Source organism: Anopheles stephensi, chromosome 2 (assembly GCF_013141755.1).
Source record: "Anopheles stephensi strain Indian chromosome 2, UCI_ANSTEP_V1.0, whole genome shotgun sequence".
In the NCBI taxonomy this organism is placed as follows: domain Eukaryota; kingdom Metazoa; phylum Arthropoda; class Insecta; order Diptera; family Culicidae; genus Anopheles; species Anopheles stephensi.
In genome coordinates, this window is record NC_050202.1 from 2,351,325 (window position 1) to 2,365,829 (window position 14,505).

At 49.7% G+C, this 14,505-nt stretch overlaps 2 protein-coding genes across 6 annotated transcripts; both read left to right on the plus strand.

Moving 5' to 3' along the window:
* The first annotated feature begins 297 nt into the window (after positions 1-297).
* On the plus strand, positions 298-2,379 carry LOC118503095 (UDP-glucose 4-epimerase). The gene is made up of 4 exons (XM_036035993.1): positions 298-928; positions 1,006-1,131; positions 1,198-1,736; positions 1,877-2,379. Exons 1-4 carry the CDS (start codon positions 686-688, stop codon positions 2,019-2,021), a joined length of 1,053 nt encoding a protein of 350 aa, XP_035891886.1. The 5' UTR covers positions 298-685; the 3' UTR covers positions 2,022-2,379.
* Positions 2,380-2,778: 399 nt separating this feature from the next.
* On the plus strand, positions 2,779-14,464 carry LOC118503091 (AF4/FMR2 family member lilli-like). 5 transcript variants are annotated; one of them, XM_036035986.1, is made up of 10 exons: positions 2,787-3,414; positions 4,442-8,041; positions 8,108-8,243; positions 10,862-11,079; positions 11,815-11,935; positions 12,438-12,835; positions 12,912-13,052; positions 13,124-13,403; positions 13,476-13,951; positions 14,040-14,444. In XM_036035986.1, exons 2-10 carry the CDS (start codon positions 4,613-4,615, stop codon positions 14,121-14,123), a joined length of 5,283 nt encoding a protein of 1,760 aa, XP_035891879.1. In that variant the 5' UTR covers positions 2,787-3,414; positions 4,442-4,612; the 3' UTR covers positions 14,124-14,444. The 5 variants fall into 5 exon arrangements, with proteins under 5 accessions (XP_035891876.1, XP_035891878.1, XP_035891875.1 ...); XM_036035983.1 differs by having other exon boundaries at positions 2,779-3,200; positions 4,442-8,243; XM_036035985.1 differs by having other exon boundaries at positions 2,784-3,414; positions 4,442-8,243; positions 12,450-12,835.
* The last annotated feature ends 41 nt before the right edge of the window (positions 14,465-14,505 follow it).

Genomic DNA, 14,505 nt, shown 5'->3' on the forward strand with positions numbered 1-14,505 from the left:
CGTGATGCTATTGAACGGTTTTCTGTTTCTCTGATTACGGCCCGTTGGATGTAGCTGTTGATGGAGTGCTGATAAGAACTCAAACCGGATTGTTCCAACTGCAGTAGATAAGAGCAGTAAGACTATGAAAAGAAACGGGCCAACATTAAATATCTTTAAGTAAAAAATGGCCATTTCCAATTTCGTTTTTTGCTACAATTTATCAACCTTCACTAACTATGTCGGTAACTTTTCATTCCATCCCCAAAATGGGCATTTAAAACCAATGCTGTGTCTGTGTTGGTGTAATGTCAAACGGTGTACGTCAGTTGCAAACGTTGTTTGTTTACATTTGCTGTTCCCGTACGGCTCAGAACCTCGCTTGCTGCTCCGCGTTGTTCGCTGCTTTTTTACTTCCACTGGTGGATGAATGAAGTGAAAACAATTTATCATCAACAGACCAGCCAGCTCATACACTGAAAGCCGTTCATGTTTGATAAGGCATCCCGACAGCACCATGTAATCAGTCGCGCCGAGTGAGGAGATGCGTGTGTGTCGCATAAAGCAGTCCATTTTCGCCCATCGCCTTCAATTGTTAGATGAGCTGTCGCGTCGTCCAACGCTCCCGTTGGACCACAGTTAGCATTTGCGTGGCAATCGTGTGACACAGACCAGTTCTTGCCTCTCGCACTCAGTCGGAGGAATCATGCCGCTTACCATTCTCGTCACCGGTGGTGCTGGGTTCGTCGGATCGCACACCGTGCTGGAGCTGCTGAACGCAGGCCACGCGGTCATTTGCCTGGATAACCTTTGCAACGCGTACGGTGGAGGTGCCGGATCGAAGCTGCCAGAATCGTTGAAACGGGTGCAGGAAATTACGGGTGGTAGCGTAACGTTCTATGACGTGGACATTCGGGAGCGCGATGAATTACGGAGCGTTTTCAACAAGGTATGTACCGTATTTCTATGCTGTTTACACAGCCGCTGCCTCGTCGCCTGGCGCTAATGGGTAATTACTTTTTACAGCACAAAATTGATTGTGTGGTGCATTTCGCTGCTCTCAAGGCCGTCGGCGAATCGTGCCGAATTCCTTTGAAGTACTATCAAAACAACATCACCGGAACGAGCATTTTGCTGGAAGTGATGGCGGAGGTATGCTTGGGGTGGGCCTGCATGAGAAAGCATGCTAATGAAGAACCCGTAATTTTCTATTTCAAGGCCGGCGTGTTTAAGATTGTGTATAGCTCAAGTGCCACCGTGTACGGTGAACCGCAGAAGCTTCCGCTGACGGAGAGCCATCCGACCGGTAGCTGCACCAATCCGTACGGTAAAAGCAAATACTTTACGGAAGAGATCATGAAAGATCTGTGCGAATCGGACCCGCGCTGGACGGTCGTGTCGTTGCGCTACTTCAATCCGGTCGGTGCGCACAAGTCTGGCCGGATCGGGGAGGATCCGAACGGTGAGCCGAACAATCTGATGCCATACATCTCGCAGGTGGCCGTTGGACGACGGGAGTGTTTGCGCGTGTTTGGCAACAACTACGACACACCGGACGGTACCGGTGTGCGCGATTACATCCACATCGTCGATTTGGCGGAAGGACACGTGAAAGCAATCGATAAGCTAGCGGGCGGCACCATTAGTGGGTTCTGTGTGTATAATCTTGGCACGGGGCGCGGGTACTCGGTGTTGGAAGTAGTTAAAGCCTTCTCGAAAGCATCCGGAAGGGAGGTCAAGTATGAGATTGTAGATAGGTAATAACCGTTCCTCCTCCTTTACTCATCCTCATTAACAAGTGTATTTTCCGTCCCACTTGTAAAGCACTCTTGTAAATTTGTGTAATACTTTGTAACACACACACACCCTTATGCATAAATCCCCTTCCTATATCTAGACGTGCCGGAGACGTTGCGGCAAGCTACGCGGACGTTTCGCTTGCCGCCAAAGAGCTCGGATGGACCGCCAAACGGGGACTGGATGAGATGTGCGAGGACACCTGGAACTGGCAGAAAAACAATCCCAACGGATTTGCTGGCTAAAGTCGGTGGCGGGTTACAGCAAGGGATGGCGGGACCATGGAGGCGACTTGTGACTAATTGCACCAAAGCTTACGTTGCATGTGTAGCAATAATTGCTAACCTATTCCTTTCGTTTAATGTACGCATTTATGTTTTTATTTTGCATTTTGCTTATCGCTTATTAGAACAATATTTAGTAAATGTTGAGCTTAAATAGATCATCCTAGGTGCAGCATATGCTTGTGTAGCATACTAATCTACATTTGTTTATTAGCGTTGGTCTGGATTGATTGATATGCTAGTACAATTGAGTGTCGCATTTGGAAGTGAGATAAATAAACGAATTGTTGTTGTCGATAAGATCGTAAGCATCGTAAAACGGTAGAAAATGTTTTGGTTGATATTCGGCTGATACTGAACTACAAAGTTATGGTTCCGAAGCCAATTTTTCATGTAAAAAGGTTCAAGATTAGTATTACAGCTCACGAGAAGATAAGTTTTGTGGTTTTAAACAATTTACTTATGCATTTTCAAATAAATCCATGTTGCGCAAGCGGAATTTAACGGATACATTTAAAAACACAATGTCAAGGTTGCTATATCCACTTTTAATCGCACATCAAAAATTTACCTAACTTTGAGAACATTTTAGAAAATGAAAATTCTCAAAGGAATTAAAAGTATAAAATGGCAAAGCTACGAACAGTTTTAGAGAAAATTCTAGCTTAAAAACCGAGCATATAGTGGATCTTCCGTTCGGTTCGCTACGTCAAACTGGCAAACGTCAAAGTATGCCCACCTTGCATGCATACACCTCGACGCAAAGCGGCGGACATTTTGAGAAGGAGGCTTTATTTTCGTTTCAGGAAAAATAATGCCAAAAAAAGGGACAAATAAGCGCGTTTCGGTACGATGTAAACGGTGTTGCACGAACTTCACGAAAAGCGGAACGAACCCGTAACAAGGTGCATATTGCAGGTGCGGTAAATATTCTGTGATAAACGAACGCGCGACGTCGGAAGGAAAGCAGAAAGACATCCAAGCAAGCTCACACATCCCTCATCGCACGCCTGTGGATCTCCTTGAACAATACGCTACGCAAGCAGCAAGTGTAGTGCAGATACCTGGTGTGCTTTTATCCTGTCGGTCGTGTCCTGTCTGCCGGAAAGATTGGAGACGTTCGGTGCATTTACGAAGCAGGTGTGTGAATGATGTGTTTGTTAGTCGTGTGGCCCTCCCGTGTACGGTGTTATTAGTGGTCAAGCAACAAGGAGTGCGGGTGTTCGGAAGAAGGAAAGGGAAAGCAATTGCATCCAATGCTGTGTACGTGCCGCGGTCGATCAGAACCATCGGAAGCTCCCGGCCAGGATTACGCTGTATTGATTGCGAAGCAGTGATTGTGACCGCAAAGAAGGTTAGTTGCGTGTTTGCATGCGAAAGAGGTGTTTTTAAAGCTGGCCTCAAACGTGCGGAAGAAAAGGAAGAAGGAGACTGTCACGCACGGGAGTTTTTTTTGTTCGCTCTCCCCACCTCGTGAGAACGCTTCATGTGCGAAAAGTCAAAATCTCTCCTTGTGCTGCGCGAGAAGGACGTAGTGGGTGTGGGGGTGGATGATTGGGGGATGTAATGACAGCGGTTGGTGCATTTCGGTTTGGTGTGTGACGGCGAGTACGAGGAGCAAGAGGAGTAAAAGTAGAAAAAAGCACTACACGCGCGCACACAGCGACAGTTGACGCGCGGTTTTTTTTTCGTTACAACCTTCTCCCGCATGCATGCGTGTATGGAACGAAAAAGAAGACCCACTTATGCGTATACGCGCGGTTGCACCGTCACCGCGCGTTGCGTTCGTGTGAGTGTGTGATAAATCTATGTTGCTTCGATTGTATGATCGCGGGATGGCAGCAGAAAAAGGCAAACAAGATCATGATTGTATCGCATCGATGAGATTTTTTGGCCGGGGGAAAATGGGCTGGCTTACTTAATCTTAGGAATCCTCGGGAGACAACAAGAATCTGGTTGGTTACCGGCAAATCATACGGGTATGCATCCAGTAGAGTTACTCGATACGACGAATTACAGTCGCTGTCCTAATCCTGTCGGCTGGATTTTGTTCATTCCGATACGCACAAACGATCCCATCCGGTGCCATAGTGATAAATAGCATCGGTTAACGACGCGTCAGGACCGGTATCAAAACCTATTCTAACCGCCCAATGGGTGACCGAGCAAGGACTGTCCATCCGACTATGTGATTTTAATAATTCTAATCGGGCATTGAAGTGTTTCTCAGCTCATACAACAAGTGTCTCCTTGTTTAACTAGCTACAAATTCCAAATATTAAGGGCATTATAGTACTATTTATCACCCTGAAGACTTTCTGTCCAGCTGACAAAGAGAAAATCCTTTACAAATCACTTACACCTGTTCTTTCCCATTGCAGACTTCGAATGAACCCGGCGGCCACGCACTACGTGCGCGATGAACAAAGATGCATAGATGTTATTTGCATCCAACAAGGAGAAACGCTAATTTCATCAATCGAAGATCACACGATCCCTATCGCCAATCGCTGTAATCCTTCGAAACACAGCTCCAACCACAATCCCTAGTAATGGATCCCGTTGGGCCATGGTCGTATTCGTACAATCGAATACCGGGCACAGCCAGTGGGGAGTTCCATCACCATCTCGCGACAGCCGCAGCAGCAGCCAGCGGCACGGCCGGACTAACCGTGCATCATAATACGACCGGCACTTCAGTCGGTATACCATCGACCACGCCGCAGCTGTTGCTACAAACCGCACACACCACCTCTCTCGGATCGACGAGCGGTCCGTTTAACCCGCCCGGGTTTCTATCGCCGGCTAGTGTTGCCGGGTACGAAACCGTCTTTACACCATTGTTCCATCATGCGGCGACCGCCGGAAATCCGAAGCCCGCTCACTACAGCACGACCAGCGGGGCCAGCGCCGCAGCCGGCAACAGCAGTACAATAAACACACCACATCGACAGGTGCTTATACAGGCACAAACTCCTGGCGCTGCCATAGCGGCGGCTGCGGCAGCTGCTTCGGCGGCCGCCGGTAAACAGCATACCGAAAGTCTCCGCGAAAATTACGCTTCGACGCAAGCATCGGTAGCAGCAGTAACTGCACATCATCAGCAAAATCTGCTCACCTTCTTTGGGCAGCAGGCAGTCACTTCCCATAATGGACCGAGTGCAGCGAGCAGCACCGCCAACACGTGGCAGGGCAACAACAACCAGCTGCCGAGTCCGTTCGGAATAATGCCACACGAAAATGTGGTACCGTCGAGTCCTTCGTCCAACAGTAATGCAATAAGCGCGACTGCTGCCTCAACAAAGTACGAGAGCTTCGGCACGCACTACAACAACACGCTGCATCATCCACAGCAACAGCAGCAGCAACAGCAGCAGCAACAACAGCAACAGCAGCAGCAGCAGCATCAACAGCAACTGATATCTCTCGCGGGAAAGGTTGCGGCAGCAGCAACACCAGTGACGGGACGATCTTCCTCGCCGGTGGTGAACATAGTGACGAAACCGGTCGGACAACCACCACCGAATAACGCGACAGCAGCTTACTTCACAGCCAGTAGTAGCAGCAGTAGCAGCAGCAGTGCCGCGTACGAGCCATCGCACCCGTCAAGTGGGTCATCTTCGGCGTACCAGTCAGCAGCAGCAGCAGCAGCAGCAGCAGCTAACGTCGGTGCAACAAGTAAGTCTTGTGCTCCATCGAACGATGGTGGCGTTGGTCGTGATTCGTCTTCGCTCCTGTCGACTGCAACGGGCGGGTTCGCGTCGGCCGTCTCTTCTCCCCTGCCCTCGTCTTCGTCACAATCATCCGCCCTCGGTTCCATCACTGACAAGGGAAGGCACCCCGTTTCACCCGGTCTTCTGCCGCACCAACAGCAGCAGCAGCAGCAGCAACCACAACAGCATCCGCAGCATCAAATCTTTCAGCATCATGCGCTAAATCATTTCACAATGCCACGACCGTCATCTTCGGATCACTCGCCACCGACGACGATACTTCAGTATGCTGGCGGACAGAGAGTACGTTCGCCCTCGATCGGATCGCCATCCTATGTGGGTGGTGGTAAAACACCGTCACAAGTGATTCTTAGTCAGCAGCCACAATCGTCCCCGATCAGCTACTCGATGACGGACAGCAATCTCCAGTCGAAAATGGGCTCCAGTCGTCTCAACGGAACTGGCCCGTCTAGCAGTAATAGCAATAGCAATAACAATAGTAATAATAATAGTAGTAGTGGTAGTGGGAGCAGTAGTAGCAATACAAACGCGCAGTCTCAGCCACAGTCGCAGCAGCAACCACAGCAATACCAGCAGAACAGAACCAGTGCCTCACTTAACTATAGGTCCTCGTCTTCTTCGTCCGCTTCCACCCCTGGTAGCTACGGTGTGTTGCAATTGGGGGAATCGGTCGGTGGAGTGGATGGTACGAGTCAGCAGCAACAACAGCAACAGCAGCAGCAGCAGCAGCAGCAGCAGCAACAGCCATACCCCCATCCACACATGCATCATCACGCACCGTATCATATGCTGGCCATGGCTGCGGCTGCTGCTGCTGCTGCCGCCGCTGCTGTCAGCTCGAGCGCGAATCCTTCCACCATCTCCACCGTCAGCTCCTCTTCCCTTTCGCGCGTGCCATCCTCCTCACCAGCTGCCGGTTCCACCTCATCCACTTCGTCGGGCGTTTCTTCCGATTATTCCTCACCGTCCTCATGCAATAGCAATCCACCGCGGAAGGCTTCTCCCACGATACAGACTGGGTTCAATGCGATTTACGGTGGGAGCGCTTTACAGCAGCAACAATCGTACCAGCAGCATCAACCGACCTTCGTTGTGGACCATTCGAAGGGACACGGTCAGCAGCAGCCACAAATAGCGTATCCCTCTGTTATTACCCGTACCCAACAACCGCTGGCAATGTCGCATCAGCAAGTTGCGCAACCACAGCAGCAACCGCAACCATTGCTGGAAACGCAATGGCCTCAATCACCGGCAGAAAGCAAACACGATCCGATGGTGATGGTAAAGAATCTTCAGCGTCCTACGCTAGAAGAAACGACCAGCGAATCTTCAAGAACCGTCGTAACAGAAACGAGTAAAGCTACAAAAAGCTCCCGCAGTGGCAATAGTAGTAGTGGTGTTGCAACCAAATCCAGACGGAAAAAGACAGACGCATCGGACAAAGCTGGTCCGAGGGCGAATGGATTACAGGACGAGATTCATCGAAGCGATCGCATTTCCATCAAGTCGGAACATGAGCCTGCCGATGGATTGGAGCAACGATGGCACTATGGAGTGCCCAACGGCGATGTCGTTTTTTCGGTTCCCACTAGTTCACCTTCGTCGTCCTCCGCAGCCTATTTTCCAACCTCTCCCCACTCTCATCATCATCACCATCACCATCCGCACTATCCTTACCACCCTCATCCTTCGCTTCACCCTCTTCCACACCACAGTGGCGTTGTGTCGCAGTCCGAGGGAAGTACGTCCTCCCCAGCTTCTGCCTCCTATACCACCCTCCTGAACATACCACAGACCACGACCGCGCGAAGCGAAGACGAACGACAGCGATGGCCGTCGGCGGCGTCTCAGTCGCAACAGTTGCAGGACAAAGTAGTAGTGCCCAATATAGAGGAAGAACTTGGCTTTCTTGCAGAACAAAATAACGGTAGCGGGAGTCCGCGTACGCAACCGGCAACTAAACCGGCCGCCGAGACGGACAGCGATGCAGGATCGGCGGTGGCACCGGTGGCGGCACCGAAAAAGCTCAATATTCCCGACAACCTGAACAAGGGCTTTATGGCGAGCTATCTGAAGTTTCTGCAGGGCGAACGGGAAGGCTCACCGCCGCCGGTGATGCGAGCTGGACGCAAAGCGACCTGGTCCAGACCGGTTCCATCCACTCCTGCGGGACCGGCGAAGAATAATGCAACGACGGCGAACACGGCTGCCGGCACGAAGGACACACCGCCGGCCAAAGCGAACGATGTTAGTAACGGTATCCCAGCAGAGAGTGAGAACCTATCCGCTAATTACAGTATTCCTGCTCTGCAGACTTCCAAAACGGTGGCCACTCAGCAGCAGCAGCAGCAGCAGGCGACGGCGACGGCGACGGCGACGGCGAACGCAAATCGGAAGCGAAAGTACAACGTACCACCATCAGCATCGCCCGCCGGAAGCAATCACGAAGGTAATGCACCACCGGTCGAAGATGCTGGCGGTGGAACTTTCGAAACCGATGCGAGCAAAAAGCTTGCACCCGGTGTTGACCCCCAACCGCCGGAAGCTTCGCCGCCAAGTGTCTTCATTAACATACCGAAAAAGGGCCGCTACCTTCAGCAACAACATCTACAGTCGCAGCAGAACGTTGTGGCGGCTGCTGCCAGAGATCCTTCCGGGCATTCGGTTGGGGCTGCCGGCCGCCCGACAGCCCCGCCAGAAAGCGCACTAATGCTTGCGTCACCCGGTGGCACACAACAGCAGCAACACGTTCTGCCCTCTACGAACGTGTTGCCCTTGTCTGGCCATCAGCCACTAACGCAACAGCAGCAACAGATGCAGCATCAACATCAGCAGCACACAATGATGCAACAAACGTACTACCATCATCCCCATCCACATCAAACCCAGCAGCAGCAGCAGCAACAGTCGCTGCAGCATCACCACAATGCCCATCTGCAGCCACATTTGGCTCCGCAGCAGACGCATCAACAGTCGGAAGAGACGTACAGCATCAACAATCTGTACGATTTCCACATGCGAAGGCAACGATGGTAAAGCAAAGCGTTGCTGTGGTGCGGGTGCGGGAGAGTCTGTTGATGATGTGAAGGATGGTCGATATGGTACGGGGTACAGAAATCGCTTTTTATGTTCCTTTCATGGTTCCCTCCTACCCTTGCTTTCCTTCCTTTCACCGGGTCTGTGTGCCATTTCATAATTGTACGGTGAACCGAAAGTCCTTCCTCGGTTGTGCTAATGCTTTTAATAACGATTCCTCCCACACACACACATCTCCAGCCTCCGGGGTGCTACCAGAAGAAGAAGAAGAGTTGAAGCAAGTCGATTGTTGTACCACACTACTGCTACTAATACTACGGCAAAAAAGCTTCCGTTGTGTTGTTCCGCCTGTTTTTTCCCCTCTATGGTCGGTTACAGTTGTAAAAAGCTTTTCCTAATTTAAGTTTTCCCTTTTGGTTAAAGAGGAAGAGAGAGAGAGATAGAAGAACATGGTTCCGCGCGCGTGTGTGTGTGCGTGGTAAGGAAATAATAATACTCAAAAGACATTGGATTCGTGATCGCTGTGATATAATTACGTGTAGAATGAAATGTCGATCAAACGGAATCTCCCTCTCTCCCTCCCTATCTTTCTCTCTAGCTGGTTTAGGGGATGAAATAAGCACGAACGAGACATGAGGATAAGTTAGGTGATATTACAGGATTTCTGCTGCAGGACTGTTTTGTTTTGTGGATCAGCATTAATTAGGTATGGAATTGAATAATCATTCGCTGTGTATATAGAAGGGCCGCCAGCAAGCGCGAACAAATCAGGCCGGAAGTTGTAGAGGTGATAGTAACTTGACATCAGGCATGTGTGTGTGTACAGTTGAAGCGAGAGCCGGCTGCGCGTTGTATTAGGACTTATTTTGTTGCTTTCTGTCTAAGAAAGATCAGGATGAGCAGACCACTGAACCAGGTTCAAGACGAATGAGGGAAGAAAGTATTTATTTACCTTTGCGCCGCCCGCTACATGGAACGAATAATAAGAGGGGTTAGGCTAAGGAAGGATTGAGTGAAGCAGCACAGTTAGTCTGGCCTAGCCATGTGTGCGTGTGCGTGTGTGTGGCGCTGTTCAAATCATTCTGAACCAGTTGCAAACTAACAACACGAATATATTTGCCATAACGCGCGATCAGAACAGGATCAGGGGAATGTTTGGTTGAGCTGTAGGGTATAGCGCATATATAGAGCATAAGTAAGCTAATGGATGAGAAGGCCACCAGCAATCACGCACCGATAGTTTCGGAAGTATTTTTTTTTTTTTTGTTTAGTTTATCCTTTCCTAAAGTTCACCTTAAAAACCACAGAAGGATCACTTTGGGAGAGAGGGTGAGGCAGCTTTCTGTGGGCCAGCCATCGGAAGGAGGGTATAACTGGGTTGTAAATCTGACCATCAGCTGTGTTTGGCAGGAGTATAATCACGGGTGCGATGGATGGGGAGGAGAGTAGCGCGGTAGAGGGAGCAGATAGTCAAAAACAAACCACCCGAACGCGGACAATGGAGTTATGAAGAGAATATAAAGCCTTTGATTTTATGATACAAAATCCTTTAATGCGAAGATCTTTCTTTTTGCGTGATCGTGTGCTTGTGTGAGTGCGTGTGTGTGGAAGAAAACGTGTAACAGAGGTAGCACCCCGGGGAGGAATGGAATGGAGTGGATTTTTTTCTAGTAAAGAAACAACCATGAACAATACAACGAACCAACCAAAATGGTTTCTGACGATAATGTCTGAACAGGTTCCTTACTTTGAGCTGTCGGCGAAGCTCAAAAACGAAATGGCCCTGGCCCGTGAATGTCCCGATGCGTTTTTTTTTCTTCTTCCCCAAACTGAAGCTTTCCAATCCTTGCGCGTGTTGCTACTTCTGTTACGTCCGCATCCGAACAAGGGTTAATCCCGATCGCGGGCGTTGAATCGACCCGCTCGCGTTCCAGCTGGAAGGATCTCCATCGTAGATGTTGTTGCTGAAGAGAATAGCAGATGCTTGCCCGAGCCAGTACTTAAAGATTATTTTTACGACGATGAAAACAGCCACCGATCCGCTGGTTGTGCCGCAACGGCGTGAAATGTCGAATCGACGGGCGAAAGCGAAAGCCGCACAGCTGCAGCAAGAAATCATCGCAGAAACTTGCCGCACGGCAGCGGGCACTCTGGCAGCGTCCGATGCGCGTGCAGCTGATCTGGACGAACTGGCAGATTTTGCGCACGATTCCGATTCCGATCCGGCCTGGACACCGGACTGCAATAAGGTATGTGTTAGGTTGGATTTTATAAGTATTTGGTAAGGTCGAGCATCATAGACCTGACACCAGTCCTCCAGGAACAGTAGTCTTCTGTGCAGAGACGATGCTCATAAGATTCGCCACTTCTAGCAGCTTCAAATCCCATCCGGACCCCGTTAGGACCCCTATAGTGCGGACGGATTATCCAACTACCTGCTATATCATTAAATCTAGTAAACCAGTAATGGCAGACATGACCTGTAAGAGGTCGTTAGGTTCGTTAGGTTCGTTAGGTTAGGGAGTGTAACTCCCGACACTCCAAATTGGCAGGTTTTCTAACATGTGTCACCTGTAGCTAGTGTTGGGTCAAGTAGCTCTTTTTAAAGAGAAGAGGACAACTGCTCGCTAACATGTGAGAGGTAAGGCTTCCCAGTAGCTCCGCACTTACTGAGGGTGAAGAGGCCGAAGAGTGCGGAGCTACCGTTTTGAATCGAATCGAGCGCGATCCGAGTCCACATATTATTGTGGCGAGACCTCCCGATAGCTCTCGAGCTCACTACCCAACCGCTACCTGTATCCGTTGTTTCATCATACGTATCCTGAAGTCAATCCTGTATTTGAAACAGCAAATCAAAAGTAGATTTTTGTGCAACACGAGTGGTAAAGCTCCTTCAGCGTTCCTCAGAAAATCTTAGTGTAAACTCCCAGCTCGTTCAATGCAAATCGTTACAAAATGGCTTCTTCTTCTGGCTTCCCGGACAGGATGACGACGACGAGGAGGAATCGCCGAACGGTAGAAAGAAGTTAAAGAAGCCAAAAAACGTATTCGGCGGGGAACGGGCGGCCACCAAACATCAGCAGGCACGTTCGAACATTCTTTCAGGTCCGTATCCTTTTCGACCGAACGCATCCTGCTGAACACACAAGTAGAGCGTATGATTGTCTATGGTGGATGGATGTCTAGCTTTAGTTTCGTTCAGTGATCGTGAACAAATATATTGTAGTTTGGTTTAGCCGATGTACAAAAGCATGCCCTAAGTTGCCACATTAACATATCATCCAATATTGATGTATCTATCGTTCACTGTTTTACTGTTTCCCTCGCGTTATACCGGTTCATTGTCGCTTGTACCACACGTCCCCCCTGCGTGCGTGTGTGCGTTTTGCAAAATTATTCCAAACATGCCACCATCACGCCACGCATATCGCTGTCGCTGTCGGAACTAACCCGTATCCTGTCCACGGACCTGGTAATTGAACGAATTCTTTCTCTCAAGAAGTGAACATATGTAGCCGTTTTTTAACCGAGTAGTGAATGATTGTAGGAAAAACGTGGGCCTTTTCTTTGAGAATGTTTCATCAATCGTCTTTGTGGTTTCTTGTAGTTGCGGTCGCAGGCGCCGGAATAGCCGATTTCGATTATGGCAGTGAGGAGGATGGCCATACGAACGGCCTGTCTCTAGCTAATACGATGGCCTCGGCAACGCCTGTCCATTCACAGACGACGATCATTGGTCTCCAGCAGCAGCAGCAGCAGCAGCAGCAGCAGCAGCAGACCTCAACTACTCCTCAGCCTCAGCTGCAACAAACGACCATAATGCATACGCAAACAATTTCACAGCAAAGGCCATCGAATGACCAGCATCAACAACAGCTGCAGATGTACTCTTCGCAACAGCCAACGATAGCATCCCAGTATAACATACAGCAGCAGCAGCAATCGTACAACAACACCGGGAGTAACATAGTCCCCAACACGACCTCCGACACGACGAACTTTCAGGTTAGCGATTCCCCTAGTTAGGCGGCTTTAGCCACACTTCTTTAAACCCTCATTTGTGCCCCGCTTTACCTGCCAGGTGGGAGAATTTGTAGCAGAACGAAGCGAACTAGCACAAGACTATCCGCCAATATGGCGGGTTGATGGGAAGATGTTACTGCAAAAGTATGAACCGTTCGATGATCAGAGTGGGAAAATACTGTACCGCCATGTTACCACGGTAAGCTGTTCTTTGTTGGAGCATTCGGGGGGATTTGCTTATGTTTGTGCTTCTCTCCCCCTCTCTCCCAGTACTCTGCGTGGAACGAGGAATCGAGGAAAAAGTACGTCCGAGTCCCTGTCCATTTTCGGGTGCACAACCAGCTAGAATCGATCGTCGAGTTTGTGCGCAGCGAGCTGCCAGCGAGCGCACTGCGGGCGGATGCCCTTGCGACGCCCAGCCCGAACCAGCTGCTCGAGAAATCGATGGACGAAACGAAAGCGTACCAGGATGTGTTTGAAGTGTACATACAGACCCTCATTTCGCAGGCACTGGATCCAAACTTTTTGAAGGAAATCTTCCAGGAGCAGGGTAACCAAAGGATTCATCCCCGGGTATTGAACTCCTCCGAACTAATGACCCCCCTACTTGCCCTGCTTGCAGATGACTATTTCCTGTCGCGAGTGAAATCGATCGACAGTTTAACGGAGGATCGGCGACGGCGCCTCGTCCAGATAACGCCCTGGCCCCGCAACATACTGAACTCGCTGGCCGTCTTCCCGGCGTACGACATTATGACCGAGCTGGGGCATACGGGCCACGCCCTGCATCAGCACTGTGTCGCCTGCCATCAGCCCGGCATTGCGGTGCGCGTGATGCTGCAGGGCCAAACGTACAATACGGCGACACTCGCGTCGACCGGCGGTCCGCCACCCTCCTCCCATCAGTACGAGAAAAACTTGCAGCTGTGCCGGGAGTGTGCGACACGGTTCGAGCTGTTGCACAAAATCTGCCACCAGAAGTACATGATGTTTGTCGAGTGTGCCAAGCGCGTCAATCAGCAGATTGCGAACGATTCCAGCAAGGCGGCAACGGTTATACTGAACGAACTGCTCGCCGACGAACATTGGCTTTCGATGGTAAGCGATGAAAATTGGGAGGGGGGAAAACTAACGCCCCAACGACACGACTAACGACTGTTTCTTTTGTGACTTCTTGCCTTTTCAGCTGTTTAAGGAGGTGCGCAGTATTTGGGCCGAGATCGAACATTTGGAGCGACAGTATCGGCTTCAGGTCGGAGCCACTCAATAGGTGAGTGACCTTGTTTCTCTCCTTTCGAGTGCACTTAGTCCTTATCTGGTTGAGCCGCCGCATTTAAGTCATCAAACAAGTCTTTTCAAAGCTGTTTCTTTTTGTTTTCGAGGCCTCAAAGGTTCAACAAATTATTTCCTATTGTATCTTACACTTTTTATCATATAATATCGTTGCATTTTTCGTTCGTACCTTTTTTTAGTTAGATTTACTTACAACCGTTCTCTCACGATTAATTATAATTAGAAGAAATCGCAGCAAATGTACAACTACATAAAGAGCCACTCCTGTAAAGTATATGACGAACTTTAAATATAAAAAGATAACATTTTTAAAACATAGATAAGGTATTGCGAGGCAAACGCTACATCCGAACATTGCT